Genomic DNA, 25136 nt, shown 5'->3' with positions numbered 1-25136 from the left:
ATGTGCTCTCTCTGTCCTTTATTTATCCCTTTACACCTGGGCTCCCACAGTGAAAACTTAAAGTTAGAGTACTTCTCCCCTCTCCTCTTGTCAGGACTGACCCTTCCTGGACAAGAACCTTTTCTCCCTTTAGTCTATGTGATCTCTTTACTGTTTTTTTTTTTCTTTCTCAGTTCTTCCTTTGCTTCAGCTGGTAATATGTCTCCAGCTAATTTCCACCTCATAGCTAGAACTGCCTGTCTTCCTCTAGCCTTTAAAGATACATAACCTTTTCTCGTTGCCTCAGTGAAGTAGAAGGGACCAAAGACACAGGACTCACTACCTACCACCCTCCCTTTTTGCCATCTTCTGTGTTCCTATGACTCATGGGCTCCTGGCACTGTGGCATATCCTGACTGATGGCCACAGAAAAGAGAATGACAAGGAGTAGAAGTCTGGAGAACTGTCATGAGAATTAAAAGCTAAAACCCAGTGGAATAGGGCGAAGTCATAGTCTGTCTTCTTCCTACCCTCCCTTTTAATTTACCTAGGGTGAGCCAACAAGTTACTTCACCCAGTCCAAAAGCAATTTATAAAACTCCAGGTTAGTTCTGTACTGATCTAAGAGCCAAAGCCTTGAGAATCAAAGTGGGACAGGACATGGTTTTGGAGGATAGAGTAGGAATGGTGGGAGCATCAGATGAGGATCTAGGCTTCCCTCAAGGAATCTTGTAGGTCAGGCAAAGGTGATCAGAAAAATAGCCTAGGCCCTGGGTGTTGGATTGCTCCTATATCTTAGATGTCACAGAACTAAAGATACCAGATATGGAACCCCTGGGAGCCTGATTCTGGACTCAGAACCCATAGAGTGTGAACTTCTTAAACTTCAGAGTTAAAGGAACTTGAACATTTTGTCCTACAGGCATTGACTGTATACTGGAAAGATAGTAAAAGATAGGAGATACTAAAAGATAATAATCATGTTTTTTTAAAAGTGAAAAAGCTATTAAAAACACATATTGTATGATTTCATTTATTTAAAACATCCATAATAGACCAAACCTTTGGAGACGAAGATTAAGAGTGGGAGGTAGAGGGTGGGGAAAGAAAAGTGACAGATCATGGTTAAAGGGTTCTTTTAAGAGGAATGACATTGTTCCAAAATAAGGTTGTGGTTATGTATATACAATCCTCTTAACATACTAAAAACATTGAATTGAATTCTTTAAATGCATTGTGTGGCATGTGAATTCTATATCAATAAAACAAAAATACATTTTTTAAAATGTGGAAAAGGTAGAATTTGAAATATACAGATAATCATCTCAGTGTGGTTCCTTAGAAAAATTTGGAACAAGTTATTTAACAGATGGTAGGAGAAGTTTAGACAAGAATGTAGTGGTCTTTGAAAATCTGTAGGCATCATTAAGAACAACATATATCAGACAAACTTTGATTCCTCTATTATTAGGCTTACTTTGTTAGTAGGAAAAGAAAATGGTATGGCAAATCAATGTAAGCTGTCATGATTTTAACAAAGCTTTTATTTCATGAAGTGCCCTAAGGTATATAAGTGTATGAGATTGGTTGACAATGTTACTGGGATCCATATATATTGAAAAAATATTCCTGAGACATGATGATTATTCATTCCATGTGTGTCTGGAATGAACTCTCTTATAAAGTTTGATGATATATTCTATTATGCTATAAAGAGTCAGACCAACTCTACAGGCTGGAACACAGATTGTGTTTTGTTGTTTGGAATATTTCTAAGAAATCCCAGATATCATACCATTTTACCCATAAATATTTGAGTCTACATTTCTAATGGGTAAGGACATTTTTTTTCACACCCACAATATTATTTCACTTAATAAGAATTAAAAATTTCTTAATACCATTTAATGTCCAGTTTATATTTAAATTTTCCAGCTTAGGTAAACAAATGTGTTTTTATAGAAAGATTTTGTTTGCATCAGGATCTTACAAGGTCTATATATTACATGTGACTATTGTATCTCTTAAGTATGTTTTAATCTGTCTATAACAGAATTTCCTAATTCTGAATTTGGCTAATTTTATCTTTCTGGTGTTCTATAGCTTGTTTTTTTCCTTATATTTTCTTTTTTTTTAATTTTAATTTAATCTTTATTGTATTTTTTTTCTGTTACCATTTAGTCCCCCTGACCACCACACTGTTGTCCATGTCCATGAATCCTTTCTCCTTTTTGCTCAATCTCTCCACCTGCTAACCTCCTCCCCCACGAGCTGTCATCTGCTCTCCATCTAGGAGTCTGTCTCTGTTTTGTTTGTTAGTTCCCTTTGTCCATGAGATTGCTCATATGAGTGAAATCATGTGGTGTTTACCTTTTTCTGATTGGCTTATTTCACTTAGCATAATTTTCTCCAGGTCCTCTTGCAAAGGGTAAGATTTTCTTCTTTTATATGGCTGACTAGTATTCCATTTTGTAAATGTCCCATAGTTGTTTTATCCATTCACCTGTTGATGGATGCTTAGGCTGCTTCCATATCCTGGAAATTGTAAATAATGCTGCAGTGAACATAGGAGTGCTTATGTTCTTTTGAATTAATGTTTTTGGTGCCTTTGGGTATATTTCCAGAAGTGGAATTGCTGGGTCAAAAGGCAGATCCACTTTTAATTTTTTGAGGTATCTCCTTAATGCTTTCCACAATGGCTGCACCAATGTGCGTTCCCACCAACAGTGCAAAAGTGTTCCCCTTTCTCCACATCCTTACCAGCACTTATTGTTTGTTGATTTATTGATGATAGCCAATCTGACCGGTGTGAGATACTATCTTATTGTGGTTTTAAGTTGCATTTCTCTGAGGATTACTGATGTTGAACATCTTTTTATATGTCTATTGGCCATCTGTATGTCCTCCTTGGAGAAGTGTGTGTTCAGGTCCTTTGCCCATTTTCTAATTGGGTTGTTTGTTTGTTTGTTTGTGTTTTGGTGTTGAATTTTGTAAGTACTTTATAAATTTTGGATATTAACCCCTTTTCAGATGTATGGGTGAATATATTCTCCCATTCTATGGGTTGTCTTTTTATTTGGTTGATGATTTCCTGTGCTGTGCAAAACCTTTTTAATTAGATATAATCACATTTGTTTATTTTTTCTTTTGTTTCCCTTGCCTGGGGAAATATATCTGATAAATATTGCTATGAGCAATGTCCAAGATTTTGCTGCCTTTGTTTTCTTCTAGAATGTTTATGGTTTCAGATCTAACATTTAAGTCTTTGGTCTATTTTGAATTTATTTTTGTGGGTGGTGTAAGAAGGTGATCAAGTTTCATTTTTCTGCAGTTATCTGTCCAATTTTGGCAACACTATTTATTGAATAAACTATCTTTAGCTCATTGTATGTACTAGCTTTCTCTGTCTAATATTGACTATATTTTCCAGCTCTCTATTTTGGTTCCATTGATCTATGTGCTTGTTTTTATACCAATACCATGCTGTTTTGATTACTGTGGCCTTATAGTATGGTTTGATATTAGGTAGTGTGATTCCTCTGACTTTATTCTTTTTTCTCAGGATTGCTGTTGCTATGTGGGGCCTTTTGTGGTTACATGTAAATTTTTGAAATATTTGTTCTGGTTCTGTGAAATATGTCATTGGAATCTGGATAGGAATTGTGTTGAATCTATAGATTGCTTTGGGTAATATGGACATTCCAATGATGTTAATTCTTCCTATCCATGAACACCATATATGCTTATATTCATTTGTATCTTCTTCAATTTCTTTCTTCAGCATCTTATAATTTTCCATGTACAGGTCTTTTACATCCTTGGTTATGTTTATCCCTAGGCATTTTATTCTTTTTGAAACAATTGTGAATGGGATTGTTTTCTTGTTGTTGTTTTTTTAACTACTAACCATTTTTATTTTATTTTTGAGGGAATTTTTTCATTGAGTTATTAGAGTTTTCTTATCAACTTATATGTACTTTTGTATTAAGGATAAAATTAACTGTCAGGTTTGTTATGCATGGTTCTACAGGAGGTTTTTTTTCTTTTCAAATTTTGTTCATAACATTTTTAGTTGTCAGAATTTTTAATTTTCTATGTAATCTAGTCTAATGGTCATTTCCTGTATGATTTCCCTGTTTCTTAATTTGTTTTTTCTTATTGTTATTCAAGTTTAGTTGTCTCCATTTCCCCCATCCCACCCATCCCCACCTCCCACCCTCAATCCTACCCTGCTTTGGCTTTATCCATGTGTCTTTTATACATGTTCTTTGGATTGTTTTCTTAAATTCTGTTTCTATTAGTTCATTATTGGCATACAAAAATGCAATTGATTTCTGGATATTAATTTTGTATCCTGCTACTTTGCTGAATTCATTTATCAGTTCTAGTAGTTTATTGTTGGAATCTTTGGGGTTCTCTATGTATAAATCATATCATCTGCAAATAAAGACAGTTTTACTTCTTCCTTTCCTATTTGGATGTGTTTTATTTCTCCTTGTTTGATTGCTGTGGGTAGGACTTTCAGCACTATGTTGAATAAGAGAGGTGAAAGCAGACATCCCTTTGTTGTTTCTGATCTTATGGGGAATGCTTGCAGTTTCTTAACCATTGAATATGATGCTGGCAGTGGGTTTGTCATATATGGCCTGTATTACGTTTAGGTATGTTCTCTCTAATCCTGCTTTGCTGAGAGTTTTCATCATAAATGGGTGCTGGATTTTATCAAATGCTTTTTCTGCAGCTATTGATATGATCATGTGGTTTTTATCCTTTATTTTGTTTATGTGATAAGTCACATTTATTGATTTGTGAATGTTGTACCAAGCTTACATTCCTGGAATAAATCCCATTTGTTCATGGTGTATGATCTTTTTGATGCATTGCTGTATTTGGTTTGTTTATATTTTGTTGAGGATTTTAGCATCTAAGTTCATCAGGGATATTGGCCTATAATTTTCTTTCTTTATAATGTCTTTATCTGGTTTTGAAATTAGGATAATGTTGGCCTAATAAAAAGAATTTGGGATTCTTTTCTCCTCTTGAATTTCATGAAATAGTTTGAGAAGGAGAGGTGTTAGTTCTTGGAATGTTTGGTAAAATTCACCTCTGAGGCCGTCTGGTCTAGGGCTATTGTTTGTTGGGAGTTTTTTGATTACTGTTTATATTTCATTAGGTGTAATCTGTCTATTCGGAGTCTCTTGATTCTTCCTGATTTAGTTTTGGAAGATTGTACATTTCTAGGAATTTTTCCATTTCATCAAGGTTGTCCAGCTTTTTGGCATGTAATTGTTCATAATGTTTTCTTACAATCCTTTGTATTTCTTTGGTGTCAGTTGTTATTTCTCCTCTTTCAATCATGATTTTGTTTATATAGGTCCTCTTTTTTTCTTGATGAGTATGGTTTAAGGTTTGTCAGTTTAGTTTATCTCTTTTCGAAGAACCAGCTTTTGGAGTTATTGATCTTTTTCATTTTTTTTTTTTTACTCTTTTTTTCTGCTCTGATCTTTATTATTTCCTTCCTTCTACTCACTTTGGGTTTTGTTTGTTGTTCTTTTTGAAGTTCCTTTAAGTGTAAAGTTAGGTTGTTTATTGGAGCTTTTTCTTGTTTTTTTGAGATAGGCCTGTAATGCTATGAATTTCTCTCTTAAGATTGCTTTCCCAGTTCTACAGATTTTGGATTGTTGTGTCCTCATTTTCATTTGTTTCAAGGTGTCTTTTGATTTCTTCCTTAATCTCGTTGTTGACTCATTTATAGTTTAATAATATGTTATTTAGCTTCCATGTCTTATAGAAGCCACCTCAATACCAAAAAAGAGTAACAAAAGATTTTGAACTAAATTTACTTTTTAAAGGATGTTCTTCCCTTGTTTCAAATTCCAAATGCTATTTATCATCTTTAGAGCCAGTTTTGCTTAAATGCTTTACTTCATCAATCCAGTTCCATCTTCAAGGACGTTCTCCTTTGTGATTTGTTCTATCTGCCAGCGTACATTTTCGAGCTTTTGAAAGTTGTTCTCTTTTTTATTTTTTTCTTACTTTCATGGGACTATATTAGGAGTTCCAACTAGATGATATTCCTTGTCGATGCTGCAAAATTAACGGGATAATGATTCTCCATGAACTGCTCTTCACTGTCCTTGGCATATTTGAACAATGAATAGGTCCTAGCAGTTTGAGATTAACTTCCATGCTTCCTGTAACTTGGCTAATATGCTCTGATTTTTAGCTGAGGATATGGTCCTGCTAAAAAAAAAAAGCATTCATAGATGCAATTGGAGATACCTGGGGATATGTTTCTGTCCAGGAAATCTCTATTAAGGCTTTGGGATCACCATTTTCACCCTATATTGAAATAAAACTGGACTTAACACCCAGAAACTTTCATCTCTTTCATATACAGAAAGAAATGAAAATCTCTGCTTTCCAGTTCCATCTCCTGGTTCTCATTGGCAGTCATCATGCAGGTCCCCTGCATAATGTGAATGCGCTTGTGACTATAGGTGAATGGTACTTGTGACTATGAAGAGCAGGGGCCCTGAGACCTGGCCCATTCCTGAGGCCAGGGTGTCCCTGCTCCACTCTCTCTGCTGCAGGAGACACACCATTCATACCACAGATGACAGTCATACACAGAGAGATGTACAAAAATAATATAGAGTAGCATATTAGGCACTATGATAAAATATGTACTGGAAAGAAAGGAGAGGTTATTTTTCTCTGAGGAGGAGCAGCAGCAACACAGGTGTAGACAGAAGACATAACTTCTCCTGGAGCCTGGTAAACTAACATTTACTACTACAGAATTCTATCCTCATTCTTGATTTATCTTCTGGCCCCATTTCACCAGCAGCTAAAATACAAATGTTTCCCTCCCTCCCTCCCTTCTTTCCTTCCCTCCCTCCCTCATTCCTTTTTCCCTTCCTTCCATTCGTTTCCTCCTTCCTTACCTCCCTTTCTCTATTTTTTTTTGTAAAAAAGTGATATGTATATCAACAAATTATGATTCAGTAGCAGTTACATTAAATTTTTCTGTTGGGCAAGATATTATAGGTAAACTCAAACTTTGTATTGTTGAAAGAAAATCTGATGTGTTGTTTAGAGTAGTAGTATGCTGGCACACATTTAACAATAATGTACCTTTCGTCCGGGTTCCCTCGTATGGACCTTCCTCTAGGTGGCAGAGTTACTTCTTTTGAATGGAGCTGATCCACTTCTTAGAAGTGAGGGTGAAAAGTGTGCTTGGGATGAGGCCAAAGAAGCACGTATGAAGCGTCTTCTTGAGAAATATGTTCCTAAACACCAGAAACATCTTATTTCAAGTAAGATTAAACTGTTTGTTATATCTGTTAGTGTCAGTAGAAAGTTACAGAAATTGAATTTAGAATTATATAAATTAAATTTGTTTTCCTTGTAAGTTTTGAAAAAATCCACTCAGTAGTGTCCTTGCTCCATTCCTTTAATAAAGCAGACTGACTTATTTACAAATACACATAAGTGAAGGACTCTTAAAAGAAAAAGAAAGGTAATAGCAAATGTACTTTTCCTCAGGTTGTGCACAGCAAATGGTTAAGAAAACTTCTGTAAAGTTCTGACACTCCCCATAATCCTTTGGCTGAATAGCACGATGTGATATAAATTACATTTGGCTGTATCTTCGTCAGTGAATATAGCCAAGGTTGTTTATTTCTATTCCCTAAGAATCTTTTCTAATGGCTATACTTTTGTCCTCTCATCAATTACATTTTTAAATTGAACTACAAAAAAACTTGATCTGCAGGTGTCAATAAAAAGATTATATAAGAATAATTTTTAAAAAGGAATAATTAAAAATGGCATATTCTTTATGTTCTCCAGATTGCTCTATCCAGCAAAGCTCTCATTTAGAATGGAAGGGCAGATAAAGTGCTTCTCAGATAAGGTCAAGTTAAAGGAGTTCATCATCACCAAGCCCTTATTTTATGAAATGCTAAAGGGACTTATCTAAGAAAAGAAGATAAAGAAAAGACATGTATAGTAAAAGGACAGCAAACTCACAATTATTAACAACCACACCTAAAGCAAAACCAAAAGAAACTAAGTAAACAACTAGAACAGGAACAGAACCACAGAAATGGAGGGCACATGGAGGGTTAGCAGCAGGGGGTTAGGAGGAGGAGAGAGGGGGGAGAGATATAGAGAATAAGTAGCATAGATGGTAGGTTGAAAATAGATAGGGGGAGGGCAAGAATAGTATGGGAAATGTAGAAGCTAAAGAACTCGTAAGTATGACACATGGACATGAACTAAAGGGGGAAAACGTGGGTGGGAGAAGGGGGTACAGGGTGGAGGGGAGAGAAGGGGGGAAATGGGACAACTGTAATAGCATAATCAATAAAATATATTTAAAAATATATATTTTGCAGGAGCCAACCTAACAGGCAGAATTTCTAAGAGTCTGAAAGCAAGATGAGCCTTTTATTTCCTCTCAGTTTTAAGAGTCTACATGAGCTAGTATTACTAACTTTCTTAATGCATCACTGCATTTCTCTGCTGAAAACCCTGCAGTGGCTCCCCATTTAATCTAGAAGCAATGCCAGGATCCTCCCAATGGCCTAGCAGCCAATGTGCCAGTTAACCTCTTCTCCTACCAGTCTCTACCTCTGTCACTTGACTTCAGTCACACTGGCCTCCTTGCTGTTCCTCAGATATCCTCCCCTATCTCCTCTGGTCTTAGTTTAAAAGTCATCTTCTCACCGAGGCCTGGACCATCCTACTTAATATCACAGACTGCCTTTTTCCTACCCTCACTGTATTACTTATTTGCCACTATTCAACAAAACTTAGCACCTTTAAACAACATTTAATATCTCTCACAGTTTCTGAGAGTTAGAAACCTGAAAGCAGTTCAGTTCAGTGGTTTTGTATCTGAGTCTCTCATAGGCTGCAGTCAAGCTAACAGTGAGGGTTGCAGCCATCTCAACGCTCACTATGGCAAGAAAAGCCACTTTGCAGCTCACATGATTATTGGCAGGCCTCAGTTCCTTGCTGGTTGTCAGTTGGTGGCTTCAGTTACTTGCCACATAGCTTTTCCATAAGGCTGCTCACAGCCTGATAGCTGGCTCAGAGCAAGTAATCCAGGAGAAAATGCACTCAAGACAAAGCCACAGGCTTTTTATAACTTAATCTTGGAATTGATATACAGTCTCTTTTGCCATATTTTATTTGTTAGAAGTGAGTCACTAAGTCTGGCCACACTCACAGGTAGCAAAATTAAGCTCCACCTCTTGAAAGGAAGGGTATCAAAAATTTTATGAATGTATTTTTAGAACTACCACACACCAGTCCCTCTTACCCTACTGTATTTATCCTTTTTCCATGGCACTTAACACTATCTTACACATTGGACAATTGCTTATTTTTTATTTTTGGTCTTCCCCCACTAGAATCTAAACTCTGTAAAGGAAAGGAACTTTGTTTTGTCTAGTAATAAATACTAAAGTGCCATGTACACAGTAGGCATTCAGTAAATATTTGTTGAATAAGTTGTGTGTGAGTCCTTTGAAACCAAACAAAACAAATTCTTTTCATTTAAGAGATATGTGTGCTTCATTCACTTTTACCGAACTATATATTAATAGAATTTTCCCCAAGAGGTAATTGTTTGAATGCCATGGACTGAGGCATTTGAAACTAAGAAACTAAGGACTTAGAAACTAAGGACTAAGACCTGGATCAAAACACCCTACTTTTATAATAAAGAGATAACTTCATGATAGTTAAAGCCACCAAGATTCAGTTAATAAATAGTTCTTTACAACAAAAGACTTCTTTCTGGTAGCCCAGTCTTACTGGAAAATAAGAGGAACAAACTGAACCTTATTAAGTAAACATTAGGAAATGATGGTAATTCAAATAATTTATTAAATGACTTTTGCCTTATAAAAGTGGCTTTCGTACAGTTAAATATCTGGATATATCTGTGGAGAACATAAAAATACTGAGCTCAGTGTTCATTTTTAGTATTTTTTAGGTCTATTTTGCTTTATCCACAGAAATGTTTTTAGATCCCTCACGATAATATTTGGTTTCTGATAAATATGGAAATTCTAGTAATGTTATTTGTGTAAATTTTAATAGAAAATATTTCATAATTTTACTTATTCTACCTGGTTTTCTCATGGCAAGGGACTTGGTGGGTTTAGAAGTCTAGAGACTGACCAGTGGAGGCTATTTTCTTTGATTTCCCTCTCTCTTTTTTTACAGCTCAAAAGCACAGCATTGACCCATTAGATGTAGAGGATACACACCAACACAAGGTATATATCTGTTTAGCAATAAACATTTTCATAGAATTCACCTATTTATTTTTTATACATCATCAAAGGGGAAAGAAAGATTGCTGAGACATGCATTGAGAACAGTGACTTCACCTTTGCTTTTAAGATACTTTGGAATAATTACATGAGAATCAGAGGGTTCTGGGCCATAAATTTGGGAAGCAGTAAATGTAGTGTATCTGGGTACAATGATGTATTGACAGACATTTGCTTTCTCCTGCTCTTCATGGAGCCCTGAGGTTTATCAACCATGTCAAATTTCCTCTGGCCTAAACACAGTACAAGGGTCAAAGACATTGATCTATCCCTTCAAACTTTATATGGTGGACAGTTACTCTCTGTCTGGTGCTTTAGTTGTGGTGAGTGACAGGAAGCACTGTTCTTGGTTTAATCTTAGCCCATAATAATTTTTCCATACAGACCAATTTGGGAGCATATCCATCTTCTGGTTTTTAAATCCCTTCTGCTGCTGCCCTCCCCATAGTCTCTCCCAGATAGCAGAGGAAGAAACTTCCTTAATTCAAGTTCTATTTGTATAACAATTAGGAAAGAAGAGTATTTCTAATGCATTCTTGTAAAATTTCCTTTATAAGGAAACTTTTACCTGATTATTTCAAGAGCCTATAAAAATGAAGTAGATTAAGATTTTTTATTATATTTAGTAAGGTTGCTTGAGCTAAAATACTGGCAAAAAATAGAAATTCACAGCAGAAAATAAAGATTAGTATACACTCTGAGTCTACTGTGTATGTTTTTCTTCTATTAGTCTACTTTTCTAAAGAATCAGGTTGTATATATCTCAGCAGACCCTATGGTTAAATTAAATTATAAAATTGAGTGGAATAATAGTTTAATTTATGACCAATCCAGAATAAATTGAGTATAGAACTACAGCTGAAAATTAAAGCTAACTATATATTTTGTTTCTATAGAAACCAAAATTCAGTTCTAAAAATTGCATGGGATTTGTTTGTGATGAAAATTCCAACAGACAGAAGCTAGAACATGTAAAAGATAATGACGGAAGCAAAGAAGGTTTAATTATAAAGAAAGAAGATATATATGAACATTATCCAAAAGATTCCAAAAGCATGCAATTTGATAATTCCAAGCAAAAGCAATCAGCTGTTAACCAAACATACTCTACAGGACTCAGAAAAGACAGTCTCCATAGTGTCAAAAATCCCAGCACAAATATGTCTAAATATAAAGGAAGAAAAAATGCACAACAAAAAAGCATTCAAGTGGATAATGCAATCCAAGAAAGCAACCCAAGAAAGACAGTAGCTGTCTCTTCTTCCAGAAGTTGTAGTAGATTCGTTACTCGTCAGCAACATGTTCTCCAAACCCTTGATGACATTCCAGAAGAGCTATGTGAACCTTTTAGGCCAGCTCTGTTGGGCCCGAAAAATGGATTAGAAAACAATATTGAGGCTTGTTCCACTCCCAAAGAGACACATACCCAGAGCTTGGATTTATCAGAAAATCAAGAAATTCAATCCTTTGAATTAGAATCCAGTGACCAAGCTAAAGCCATATCTTTCTCAGAACATTCTTTACATAAAGAAATCAAATTACCAATTGTTACTACAGATCAGCAGCCTCATACTCACCAAGAACAACAGCACATTAGTCCTTATAAATCTCATGAAAACAGTAACTTGGATGCAAAAAAAGAGGGCCTTAATAAGTGGGAAAATTGTACTAATGATGTTCATGGGGATTGCTGTACCTCTGAGAAGACCGCAAAGGTGATATGTTCTACAGGTTGCAAAAACCACCATAATTACAAAGAGAATATAACAACTAGAGAAGGAATGGATGTTCAACAATTTTTACCTTCTGAAGACCATTTTTCACAAGAAAATAAATTAAAGGCAGGCAGCCTAAGCATACTTCCACAACAGGAAGCTGTTAATTTTTCCAATTCAGATAATATAGCAGTTTCTGAACCACATGTGGCAAATCATGAATGCTGCATGTATGGAACTTCTTTTGATCACTCTCATGGGAATCCTGAACATACTTCCTTGGTTTGTACAAGAACACTTTCAACACATGAAGTTTCAAAGTTGACTAGTCATGTGCAGCAATTCAAAAGGCCTCAGGATTGTTGTAGCCCCCAAGTACCAACTGCTTTAATGAATCAAACAGATACACATATTGTGGAAAGAGTGAATAAGAAAGAAGATACTATAAGGAATTACAGTGACAAAGGTCAAAAAACAAATTCTTCAAGTGAGTCTTTATCCACATTTGTCCATCCTCAAGTAATAGAAACAACTAAAGTTGAAAATAGGAGACAGGACCTTCCGGGGAGTGAAATCATACATAATATAGATTTTCATTCCACTGACAATATGAATAAAGAATTGACCAACATCTCACAAGCTAGTCAAAGAGAAGAGAAGGAAATTTCTCCCAAACCAGGTATTAGTAATATTGCTAGATTTGTACACATTTCCTATAGATTTACTTATTTTATAGAAATTTCCAACTGAATTTCACTCAACTTATGATCAAACTGACAAGAATGAGGACATGTGAACTACAATTTGGGGATGCTGTTAGTAATAGTGTTTGCTTTGTCAAACCATTCTTCAAAGACAGTTGTTAAATTGATATTGACTGAAGTTAATAAATAGTATTTATATCAATTTTATGTTTATGTTTAGTATAGACTTATCTTAGGAAACTTAACATTTTCAAAGCAGGAAATTGTTAGTTCCAACGATTTTAACAATTCACTGAATTCCCATCAGAATTCCATTCAGCAAACTAATTTACATTTGTTATATAAAAACATTTTTAAAGTCTTTCATTCCCTTAAAAAGAAAATAGTCTAGCTAGGAACAGAAACTGGGAACAGTTATATGACTAGACTTTTTTCTAGACGTTTCCTTAATGTAACCATTAAGGAGAACTACCACACTGATACTGCAAAATGATTGTTTTTCAGTTGAGGAATTAACTAATAATATCACTGGAGATGAAAACACTATGAGAAATTGTGAAGGAAAAAAAGATAAAACAGATTCAGAAATTCTTATACCTGCTAACATCCAAGAACACTATGAAGTTCAGAATTTCAAGAAAAGACAAAATTTCTCGAAAGCTGCCTGCAGCCAAGGTTTGTGTTCTTGTCCTTTTATAGGTAAAGGTTTACGTGGCCAAGCCCAGAAATCCATTCTATTTCAGGATATTTCTAAACTTTCAGATTTACTTGTTTATTTTTTCAGTCATTCACTAAGTTACAAGATTATTTCAGCTTTAGTTTTAGATGGTTTTACCATAAAGCACCGCTTGAGAATCCATTAGTCTTCAGATACGTTCTTATGATATTTCTGCTCTGACTTATAATTTGTTATTTTAGCAGAGATAAATAGCACGAATATTGAGTGTGGGCAGTGGGGATGAACTGTGTCACATCTCATAGCTACAGCCATTGAGCCCTTTTAAAAAAGGCAAAAGATTTATGCGATCTGAAGAGAAACAAGAGTGTACACTGAGCCCTTTTAACATAAGGAAATATTTTAAAGCATAGCCACTAGTTTCTTTGTGTCATAGGAAGTAACTGTGTGTGTTTGACAGTATGGACAAGCTAACTACCCTTTTATACTCCTTGGAGCTAGTTGTGTGGTGAACAATATGCTGGACCACTTCAGTTAGTGTAGCTTCCGCTCGTTCTTCCGCCATCTTGAATCTCTGCAGATGTAATTTAGATCTTGAGATGAGATCATTCTAAACTATTCAGTGGGCCCTGAATGTAATTACAAGTGTCTTCATTTAAAAAAAAAACAACCTGAAAATTTGAGACACACAGGAAAGGAGACAATGATGTGAAGATGGAGTCAGGAGCAATGTAGGCAAATTCAAGGGAGTCAGAGAATGCTGATATGCATCAGAAGTTGGAACAATCAAGGAAGGATTGTTCCTTAGAGCTTCTAGAGGGAATGTGGCCCTGCTGACCTCTTGGTTTTGGACTTCTGGTCTCCAGAACTATGAGATAATAAATTTCTGTTGTGTTTCATCTCTCTCTTTTTTTTAAGAGCACAGTGCCTGAACAAGTATATTTTTTATTGAACTAATAAATTGAACTATCCAAGAGAGGAGAATCCCAAATACCCCTGGTAATTCCCTAACACAAAGGCTGGCTTACCTCTTGATCACCCAGGGGTGAATTCTACCAAACCCTGAGTTCTGCTGCACTTCCCTAACCTTCCACAGATTTCCATTTAGCATTTCAGTTTCTCTCATAGTAAAAAAATTAACATGTATTTGTAGAAAAACTCCAGCATAAAAGAGATATCAAAGTGATCTGAATAGACCAAAGGAACCCAGAAGAAACAGAAATAATGCAAGAATCAGGATATAACTAAAACTTTTTTAAAAATGCATAGAAAAAAGGAACAGAGAACAATACAGAGAGAGCCCTTAATAATATGTTAAAAATATAACAGCAGAAAGGTTTTTTAAAAATATAGATCTCTATAACAGAGTTGGAAGGCAAAACTTTCCAAGTTTCCTATTAAAAATAAATAGAAAGAAAACTGGAAAATAAGGAGAGAAAAGAAAGTTAGAAGCTCACTCCAAGATATCCAGAGAGAAAAGAACAGTGAAAATAGGAAAGAAAATCATTAAAGAAATTATACAAGAAATAAAGGACAGAAGTTTCCATATTGAAAGGACCCACTAAGTGTCTAGTACAATAAACAAGACATCTCTCTGTGAAAGCTCAGAGGAAAAATAAAGAGAAGATCTAAAAAGCATGTAGAGAGGAAAAACCAGCCCATGTAAAAAGGTACAAACAGCTGAGTATTTCTTAATGACATTACATTTATTAATAAACAATTATTAATACTTTATTAAATAAATATAAAATATGCTATTAAGAAATACTCAGCCTTAGATACAGTAGATTTTATAAAGAATTTTAGTGTACTTCCATTTTCTGCCCTATTTTGTTATTTTCGAATTTCAGTTAAATGCTGTTGAAATTTATGACAATAGTAACATTGAGCAGCTTTTTAGTTTTTACCCCAAAATGTTTATCACATGCCTACCTTTGCTACAAACATACCAGGAACCAGTTGAAAAGATTTGTGTCATTCATAGTAACAATTACTGGGAGACATTTTTCAATTACCATCTTAAGTAGACTTTATATTATCATTAAAAATATATACGTTTGTGTGTATATATGTAACATAATGTCTTTATTCTTCCAGTAAAGAATTTCTGAGTGCAAATTTCTAAAAAATATTTAGAAATTTTGCCTGAGTGGCAGTTTTCCCTATGATGCGTGTAAACAGAGGATCTATTCATTAGAGAGTAATCCTCTAATCTTTTTTCTCTTGCTCTGAAATTCTGTGCCTGGTTGCTGACATATGGGAAATAGTCCGGGTAAGGGTCTGATGGTTTCTTGCAGTGGTTCTTAAACCTTATTTTGTATCAGAGTCACCTGGAAAGCCTGTTAAAACATTGCAGTAAATAGGAGGAGGTGAGTAATTAGGAGACATCTTAAAGTCTGCCCTCCACAGTAGGCTTGGGGTGGCTGAAGAATTTGCATTTCTAAAAAGTTTCCCAAGTGATACTAATGCTGATCCGGAACTCCACTCTGAGAACTGTTGGTTTAATGAATATTCTTTTCTGTTTAATCAGCCTAATCTTCTACTGTGCCTTGTATTTCAGTCTGAAGCTTCTCTGATGCAGGTTTTACAGAAAGTAAAGCCAGATTCCTGGCTTAGGGATGGGGATCTGGGGTGACAGGAGTGGTTGCCTGGTGATTTGGGATTGGGGAAAAGGCAACTTGGAGACCCAGCTTTTCTCTATATACACTTTTTCAGCCAGTCTCCCTGTTTCCATGCTACCTTGCATGGTACCTGATGCCTTCAAGTGCTGAGTGCCTGGGTTCCAACTGGCTCCTTTCCTCAGCAAATTCCTTTGGGCGGAGCGTTCCCCATTTTGCCACTTCAGTTAACTCTTTTCCATTAGTGACTTCCCAGTTCCTCCAAATTTCTTAAAGTCTTTGTCCTCTATTTTTTCCTCTTCTATTTCTTTCATAATATTTTTCAAAAAATCTTTTACTGTCATTTTAGCATGGTTAGGGGAGGAAACGGGAAAAACATGTGGTCAGCTCATTGTTTTAAGTTCCAACTTAAGTCTGCCTAACTTGCCTTGCAAGAAATGGACTTAAAAAAGAACCTTAGAATAATGATACTGTACTTCATTTTTTATGAACTAAAAATAATAAATCCACAGTCCACAGTTTGGTTCTTGGTATCTTATGTAATCAGAAACAGACCCACCAAGATAGAGAATAGCTGTAGAAAGAATTTTTATAAAAATCACAATTTATGCCCTGGCTGGCATAGCTCAGTGGATTGAGCGCGGGCTTCGAACCAAAGTATCACAGGTTCGATTCCCAGTTAGGGCACATGCCTGGGTTGCAGGCCACAGCCCCCAGCAACTGCACATGGGTGGATGTCTGTCTGTCTGTCTGTCTGTCTCTCTCCCCCTCTTCCTCTCCCTCCCTCCCTTCCCTCTCTAAAAATAAATAAATAAAATCTTTTAAAAAATCAATTTATTTTAAGAAAATTTAGCCATTGCTAAAAGGGGTACTGAGGGTGTAATGAGTGTAGCAGTGAAACAAGTTTATTTGTTTTCGTCAATACTGTGATGGAGTGACTGAACAACTGCTAGAATGAGTTTGAAGTAATGTGTGTAGATGTCCTGTAATTTCTTCACAAGTTGAAGAACTCAGTTGTATTTTAAAATAGTAACAGTAAAGGTAATATTAATTGGTATATGTTTCTGTGTAGTGCACCCTACTTAGGATATTTTAAGGAAGTGGTTATGTATTTTCTAAGTTCCTTTATAATAATCAGCCCTTGGCTGAAAAGAAGCCTCAGTTTTGCTTGGCAAATTTACAGAAATGGAAACAGCTGGGATCAATAAGAGGAATGCCAGAGGGGAAAGCCGGCTTCATTTGGCTGCCAGAAGAGGAAATTTGTCTCTGGTGAAAGTTCTAATAGACTCTGGAGCAGATGTGAATCTAAAAGATAATGCAGGTTTGGATTCTTTTAATTTTACTTGTGTTTATAAATTGAATTTACTAAAATAATTTGAACTCACACCTACCACCCCAATTTTGAATTTGGCTGCTATGTAACAGGTAACTTTGAACACTCTTTTTTACTATTAGTTGAATAGTAAGATTAATCTTGGTCCCCACATTAAAATAAACAACTTCTTTTAAACAGTTTTTAATGTACCTCTGGGAGAATTCAATGAGAGTATACAGAATGAGGAGTAAGGGAAGCCTTATTTATTAAACCTTTTCCTTAGAGCCCTTAATACCATTCCCTAACTTGGAGAGCTTGTAACATTTTTTCCATTTTTGTTCCTTTTCCCTTTTGCCCCCATTTCTATTTTTTCTTTCTTTTTCCCTCCCTTAATTTTATTTTAAACCTCCAGTTTTAAATTGATATTTTAACATTTTGCTCAGCCCAGAACACTTTGCTCAGCCCAGAAGAATCTTGTGTAAGGAATTTCAGAGGGAAAAACTCGAAGACTGGTTGAATCACATGTCATTTTAAGGAGAAATGTGACAGTGGAAGGATGCAAGTAGAAAAGTCAGGAATGATCTTACTATATTTCATATCTTATTTGAAGCAAATTGACCTTAATATTCACTTGGGCCATTATATTTAAAGTTCTGTGAGTCTTCTGTTTTGGCATTTCTACCAAAATATTTTTTATGAGATCAATTTACTTTTTAAAATGAAACATTTCAAGGCCGTAGTTTTCACTATTATTTCTTTTCCACTAGTATATACTTTTGAATCAACATAGGTATTAATTCCATCGGGGCAAATAAACAATGGTGGATATATTACATGAATGTCAATTTGTAAGCCGCAGCTTGTTTTGTTTTTTCCTTTTTAGGCTGCACACCATTACATAAGGCTTCTCGTGAGGGATGTAATGATATAATTGCAGAGTTGTTAAAAGCTGGTGCAAATGTTGCTTGTGAAAATCTAGATGGAATTCTGCCCTTACATGCTGCTGTTATAAATAATCATTTAAAGGTATAGTACACATCAGAGTTGGTTCCCATTACTCTTTTTTTAGAAAAATGAGTGAAGAAAATGAAGGTATTTTATTATTTATTTATCCTTGCCTGAGGATACACTTATTGATTTTAGAGAGGGAGGGGAGTGGGTAGGAGAGGAAAAAGAGAAACATCAATGTGGAGAGAAATATTGATCAGTTGTTTCTGGTACGCTCCCTGATAAGGGATCAGACCTGCAACTTTTTGGTGTGTTGGACAATGCCCCCACCATCTGAGCCACTGAGTCAGTATTTTAAATTGAGAACTAAAACTATTCCTTACAAATTATTTTTGAAGGCTTAAAATTGCAAATGAAGATAAGACATTGTGTATAGATTGGAAAATCAGTATATTTACTAATGAGTCATTTTTCCATTACCTCTTTATTACATAACTCATGTAAATTGGAATAAAATGAATGGGTTGGGAGTAAACACAGGGTATAAATCTAATACATTCTATTTTGAATGGTCTTAAATAATTTCACTATTGTGCATAAAAGACTCTAATTATAGTGATGATACATATAACAGCTAGACTTTATTCTTTGAGGTCCCAAAGAAATGGGTAAAAACACAAGTAGCTTGTTACTTGGGGATTTGTTGTATATTTTTTTTCTTTATTTTTCCTAACCAAGCAAGGTGGCAAAAATATCACAAGAGAAGAAGATTACTTGGGTCACTACTTTAGTACAGTGAATTTCAAATCTGGGCTTTAAAATTCTCTAGATTTTTAAATACACCTTTTTGTTTGACAGACCTCAGGAGAAAACTTTTATTGTTATCAGTGGGCAATAAAGATTTCAGGAATAATCATAGGCTCTAAAAAATAGCTAAGAAAACTACCACCAATAACAACAATATAAAACTAGGCTTCATATATAAAATTTCTCCGATTTCCTACTAATATCTACTTAATTTTGTGAATGTATGTAACCACTATTTTCAGCCTAAATGTAATCATGTGAAAGAATAGAGTTACTGAATTTACGATCTGAGATAAAAGATATAAACTAATGATTAAGAATAATACTAGATGGGTGGGTTGATGTCCAAGGTCGTCTAACGACTAAAGAAGCTCTTTTGCCTTTAAGGCATTTACATTAAAAAAGAAGAGACAAAATCTCAAGGTTACATGATTTTGAAATGGAAGAAAGGAAACAGGAAGATTCATTAAAGTGATGAACTTGTTGGCTATTTTTACAGGGAAAAGGCCACTTAGAGTGAAACCACTTTTTTCAAGGTAGCAAGCAACGTTCTTAAGAGACATCTTTATTATAAGCTTTTTTAAAATCGTTCTCTACAGTCCTGCCCAGGTAGTCCAGTTGGTTGGAGTGTCGTCCCAATACATCAAGGTTATGGGTCCTATCACTGGGCAGGGCACATAGAAGAATCACCCAATAGAATGCATGAGTGAGTGGAACAAGCTGATGTTTCTCTCTCTCTCTCTCTAAAAAGACATCAGTTAAAAAACCCAAACAGTTCTCTATATGCACTGCAGAATGGTTATAAGTTCCATACACTGGTATAACACTGTTCTCTTCATAGTTAGCAAGTAGCATTCTTAGAGACACCTTTATTACAAGTGTGTTTACATACTTCTCTACATACATTGCAGAATGAGTATAACTTCCATTCATTGATATAACACTGTATTCATACTAGCTAGCAAATAGCCAGAACAAACTATCGATGAAATTATATGGATGAATCTCAAAATTATCATGCTAATTGAAAGAAACCAGACACAAAGACCATATACTGTATATTTTATCCATATGAAATTCTATAAAAGGCAAGATTTGTAGTGATTGAAGCAGATCACTGATTGACAAGGGCCAAAAGGTGGTGGGAAAGGATTGGCTGCAGAGGCATAACAGATTTTTTCTGATGGTGGAATGTTTCTAAGTCATGATTATAGTAGTGATTACTTCAGTAAAGCTATTAAATTAAAAAAAAGAAAGAAAGAAAAACAGGTGAGAGACCTATTTCTTGGTCACCTAATCTTTACCAAGCTCCTCGTTCCTCAGGTCCAACCCCTCATGTTACCTGGGACTCACTCCCTCCCAACTCTAGCTTTAGCCTTTCCTGTTTAGTGCCTGTCAGCCCTGTTGTCTTAGACTTTTTCCTATGAATGAGTATAATTGAAAAACAGCTACTTAGGGGCCTATTCTCTGAGCAAGTTCCCTGAGTCTTCCATACCAATATATTAAATTAATCCATGTTAATATATTAAAGTCCAAGTCCTAGAGAAAGGCCTTGTCTTAACACACAGGCAGAATAGTCATTGTTTATATGGCATAAGTTTTTTAAGAGTCTAGAAAAGCTTCCTTTTCCAAAAATAGCTCTCTCTGTCCTCCATATAGTGTAGGAAAGATAGGATAAGGAATCTGTATGTTTAAGTAATTCCACAGGTGACTTTAATGATCACTCAGGCATAGAAACTACTGGATTGAGGCACTGTTCACCCCATCTTCTTAAAAAATAAAATACTCAGACTTCACTAAGGTGTTGATATACAGGTTTCATTAAAAAAAATCTTTGCAGGAGACTTTTCCCATATGGCATTTATCTCCTGTTTTTTATTACCTCAGTTGGTCTTTTTTACAACTCTTTAAGGAAAAGAGATAGGATTAGGGGACTAGTTTCATTAAGAGCCCACTATGTGCCAAATACTTTACAAGGGCTCACATTTAATCCTCATAGGTGATAAAAATAAGGTTCAGATGGTAAGTAAGTTGCTCAAGGATATAACTAGTAATTATCAAGACTGAGTTCTGTATGCTTGACTTTAAAATAAGTGTTTTCCTTTATGCTGTGCTATCTCTAGACTGATGGAACAAATAGTGGGCTATCCCTGTCATTGCAGCTTGCCCATTTGCTCCTAAACTTCTTTATCCCTGAACACAAGCAGAAATAGAAAAGCTACTAGCACATCACATATCTCTATTTTAACAAAATTCTGATCATCTTAATTAGAAGGGTTTTTAGTGGGTTGAGTCACTTGTCTCGTGCAAATGGAATCACTGGCAAATGGCTTTTACTAATTGACTTATACCACAAACTAAGTAGTAGCCATCTTTAACTTTGATCAGTTATAAACTGACTTGTAATACATAACCTTGAGTTATTTAGAAAAACCTTATTTATACTAGAAGATTATTTTGCCCCTAAAGTGTCACAGTCTCTCACCTCAGTTCCCTTTTCTATAAAATGATGGGGCTGGAGTAGATTATTTCTGTTTCCATTTATCTATAACATTATGTGACTATAAATCAATTATTTAGGACACATATTTACATAAACATTATTAGATTGGATATTAGGTTTCCTGAAATATAATCCAAATAGAACTTTATTCAGTTCTGTCAAATGGCAATTTATAATACAGTTTATAATATACTATAGTTCTGAAGTGGTTTTTTAAAATTTTTTTAAAGATGTTTGTTTGTTTGTTTGTTTATTAGAGGGAGAGAAACATTAGTTGGTTGACTCTTGCACTCCTGCAACAGCCTGCAACCCAGGCATGTGTCCTGGTAGGGAATTGAACCAGCCACCTATCAGCTTGCAGGCTGGCACTTAATCTACTGAGCCACACCAGCCAGGACTGTCAAATGATTCTTGCTCCTCTCTCCACACATCCTCCAGCAGCTTGTGGGGAGGAGGACAAAGGGCTCTATTAAAGAAATTGAATAAAACTTGCACACAGTCCACCTATGTCTGTGTCTTACTGCTGTAAAGGCAGCGTATCTGGTACTTCCATATCATCATATTTGGTTCCTATAGGAACAAATCAAGCCAAATCAGTGGGTCCATTTGCAGTTGTTATATCAAATTTAATAAATATTCTTGACCAGAATTTGAAAACTTTTCTGATAACTTTCAACGCTTCGTAGTAGTATCTTACAATGAAGGCAGAAATTATTGATCTAAAGTGTTAATAGAAATAACTTGGAAAAATACCTTCTAGGCAGTTGAGATTCTACTGCAACATGGATCAAACCCTAATCAAAAGAGTCAAAAACAGAGGACTGCTTTAGATGAAGCAGATGATGAAAAAATGAAAGAGCTGCTAAAATCTTATGGTGCTGTTGAGAGTGATAATAGAGATGAGAATAACACTATAGCCACTGGTATGTATGTCAGTATTACTTACTGTTTCTATAGATGTGTACCTCTGCTTAGAAAAATAAAATCTTTATATTTGTAGTATAAATTGTTTTATAACTGGGAAAAGATGTTTTGTATTTTTAAGCTCTTGAAAAAACACTTTTAGAAAGTAAAGTTTATAAACTTGGTTTAATTTATAAGTCATATGATCCTATTTGACTTGGAGTACATGTTGAAATAAAACCCATACTATTCATTAAACAAACATTAATTATCCTAACATTGGTTGTGACATAAAGATGTAACTGAAACTACACAGATTGGTTTACATGTAGTGAAGATAGAAAAGAATATACTACTAAACAATCTGCAAGTAAGATTTCATTACTTCAAAGTTTATAATGATTCATATAAAAGGTGGGCTAATGCCAACTTTTAAAGAATCTAAGATTCTAATGCTAGAATATGGATTTGTTAAGCAAATATATGGGTATATGTGTAATATAATAGTGAAAAATATTTGAAGGTAATGTACAGCCAGGCAAAATTTTATGAACCATTTTTTAGCAGTGGTTTGAATTTAAATAATATAAGAAATTGCCTAGGATAATCATTGTATCATGTTTTACTAGTAAGTTAGATCACATGTAGGTCAAGGTCAAAACTGAGAGAAGGTTCCTCTTTTCATTGCCTGCTGCTGTATGGTAAACCCATAGCATCAGGGTCTTTTTTAGATCCCCATCCATGTCTCTGTCCCTCTCCACAGCCATATCTGAAGGTTCAAGCTCCATGAGTTACTCGTGTATCAGCTCAACTTAAGAGAAGCCTTGCATTTAAAGTTATTGGACACTCCGTTATGAAGTGCTGTATCTGTTCCAACTTGTCTGCACATATTTCCTTGGTCAGATACTCCCAAAGGGATGAGGGCTATAGGATACAATGGTTACATGGAGAAAGGGAATTCAGAATGGGAGGAGGGTCAGAGAGAACTTTACAATAAATAGTAGTGATAGTGATTAAGAGCACAACTTTGGGATCAGATCTGGTTTCAGTACTAGCTGTGTGACAATTAGGCAACCTCCTAAATCCCTCTAAGCTTCACTTTCCTCTTCTGTGAAATTGATATAACAAACTACTTATTTCATACGGTTTATTTGAAGATCAGATGATTCAGGAAAAGAGTTTGGTATCCAGTATGTGATAAGTATTCAGTAAATGTTAGCTGTAATTAGTCAATTGATAATTAATACCAAGGTATTAACCAACACTAAGACATTATAATTGTAGACCTAATTTATCCATTCCTGTCACCATCATAATTGATAAAATGAAGCTGAATTTTTGCACATTCTTACTGTATTTTCTAATTTTACTTTTTAAAGTAAAAATTGCTACTGTCCAGGCCAAAAGACACCAGTCATGTTATTGTGATGACTTAAAAACTGTTGATCCACCTTCTCTTTCACACCAAGAAAAAATAAGAGAAAGCCTCCCTATGGTGAGTGAAGTTGAAATCCTTTGTTCTTCAGCCTAAAAAGTGCCATTCTTTGGGCCAGCCAGACTTTCGTTATTGGCAGCACTCTTTCCCTTTTAAGGACATGCAGCTTGAAAATGTTTTTTTATCATTAAAAAAAAAAGGCTAATTGAACAGAATGAGCCAAGAAGGTATGTTGTATGGTTAATTCTCATGTATGGTTATCTGCATTGATTAAGAGTTATATATTAGCTGCTGTCTTTTACACCTATGTTTGGGTTTTTGGCTACTTCTTGTCCTACAGACACTACCAGTGTAATAGTGTGTCTTCATTCTCCCACCTCCTAAAAGTTTCTAGGATACATACTAGGTAGAAAAGACTCTGAAACTCAGACAGAAGAAAGGAAAGCAATCTGGGTTAGCCATCCTGGATCCCACATGGCTTATAGTGATAGATTGTGTTTGCCATATATGAAACCCTTCCTATAAAGGTATATTTTTGCAAATACAACAGTAGTTGCTCAATAAAATATATATTAATTGATAAGATATATATACTTAATTTGACAAAAACACAAAACATAACTAGATCTTCACTACTCACTTCTTAAGCAAAGTAGTACCCTCAGTGAAGTATTTTGAGTAAGACTGTAAGTTGATTGCATTTCTCTTACACACTTTCTGTTAGTGAAGAGAGGGAAAATGTCATTCACTGAATCCAAATTATGATTAATCATCTAATTTATATCTTAAGTATATTAAGTGGTATTCAAGCTAAATTGCATTTGCCTCAGCACTTTGAAAATATTTTGCACTGTTTCCTGGTATCTGTTGTAATAGATGAAAAGTCAACTGTCAACCAAATTGTCAGTTCCTTGTAGATAATCTGTCTTTTAATCTCACAGTTTTTAAGACTTTTCTCTTATTCTTTTATGTTCTGTAGTTTCACTGGGTTGTGTCTAAATGTGGATGTGTTTTTATTAATTATACTTAGGATTAAACATACTCCTTTAATGCGAAGACATTTCTCATTTGTATTCTGGAACCTCTCAGTCCTTATATCTTTGAATATTGCCTTTCCTCTATTCTCAGTATTCTCTTTTTTTGGAACACTTATTGAGATGTCTGTTAGACTCATCTCCATG

The 25136-nt window shown here is 35.0% G+C and overlaps 1 protein-coding gene and 1 pseudogene across 4 annotated transcripts in view; one reads left to right on the top strand and one right to left on the bottom strand.

Moving 5' to 3' along the window:
- Positions 1–25136, top strand: part of ANKRD31 (ankyrin repeat domain 31) — a 119824-nt gene that overhangs the window by 57264 nt on the left and 37424 nt on the right. For 3 of the 4 annotated variants that reach the window (XM_028517576.2, XM_036020427.1, XM_036020426.1), the window contains 8 exons: positions 7154–7298; positions 10222–10274; positions 11228–12725; positions 13255–13425; positions 17228–17365; positions 18243–18385; positions 22378–22540; positions 23900–24015. In XM_028517576.2, coding sequence (XP_028373377.1) covers positions 7154–7298; positions 10222–10274; positions 11228–12725; positions 13255–13425; positions 17228–17365; positions 18243–18385; positions 22378–22540; positions 23900–24015 — 2427 coding nt within the window. The remainder of the gene's footprint in view (positions 1–7153; positions 7299–10221; positions 10275–11227; positions 12726–13254; positions 13426–17227; positions 17366–18242; positions 18386–22377; positions 22541–23899; positions 24016–25136) is intronic. The other variant, XM_036020425.1, reaches the window with a different exon arrangement.
- On the bottom strand, positions 5646–6436 carry LOC114500804 (annotated as a pseudogene).

Source organism: Phyllostomus discolor, chromosome 3 (assembly GCF_004126475.2).
Source record: "Phyllostomus discolor isolate MPI-MPIP mPhyDis1 chromosome 3, mPhyDis1.pri.v3, whole genome shotgun sequence".
In the NCBI taxonomy this organism is placed as follows: Eukaryota; Metazoa; Chordata; class Mammalia; order Chiroptera; family Phyllostomidae; genus Phyllostomus; species Phyllostomus discolor.
The sequence above is the reverse complement of the archived record's forward strand: the minus strand, read 5'-3'. Positions and strand labels throughout refer to the sequence as shown.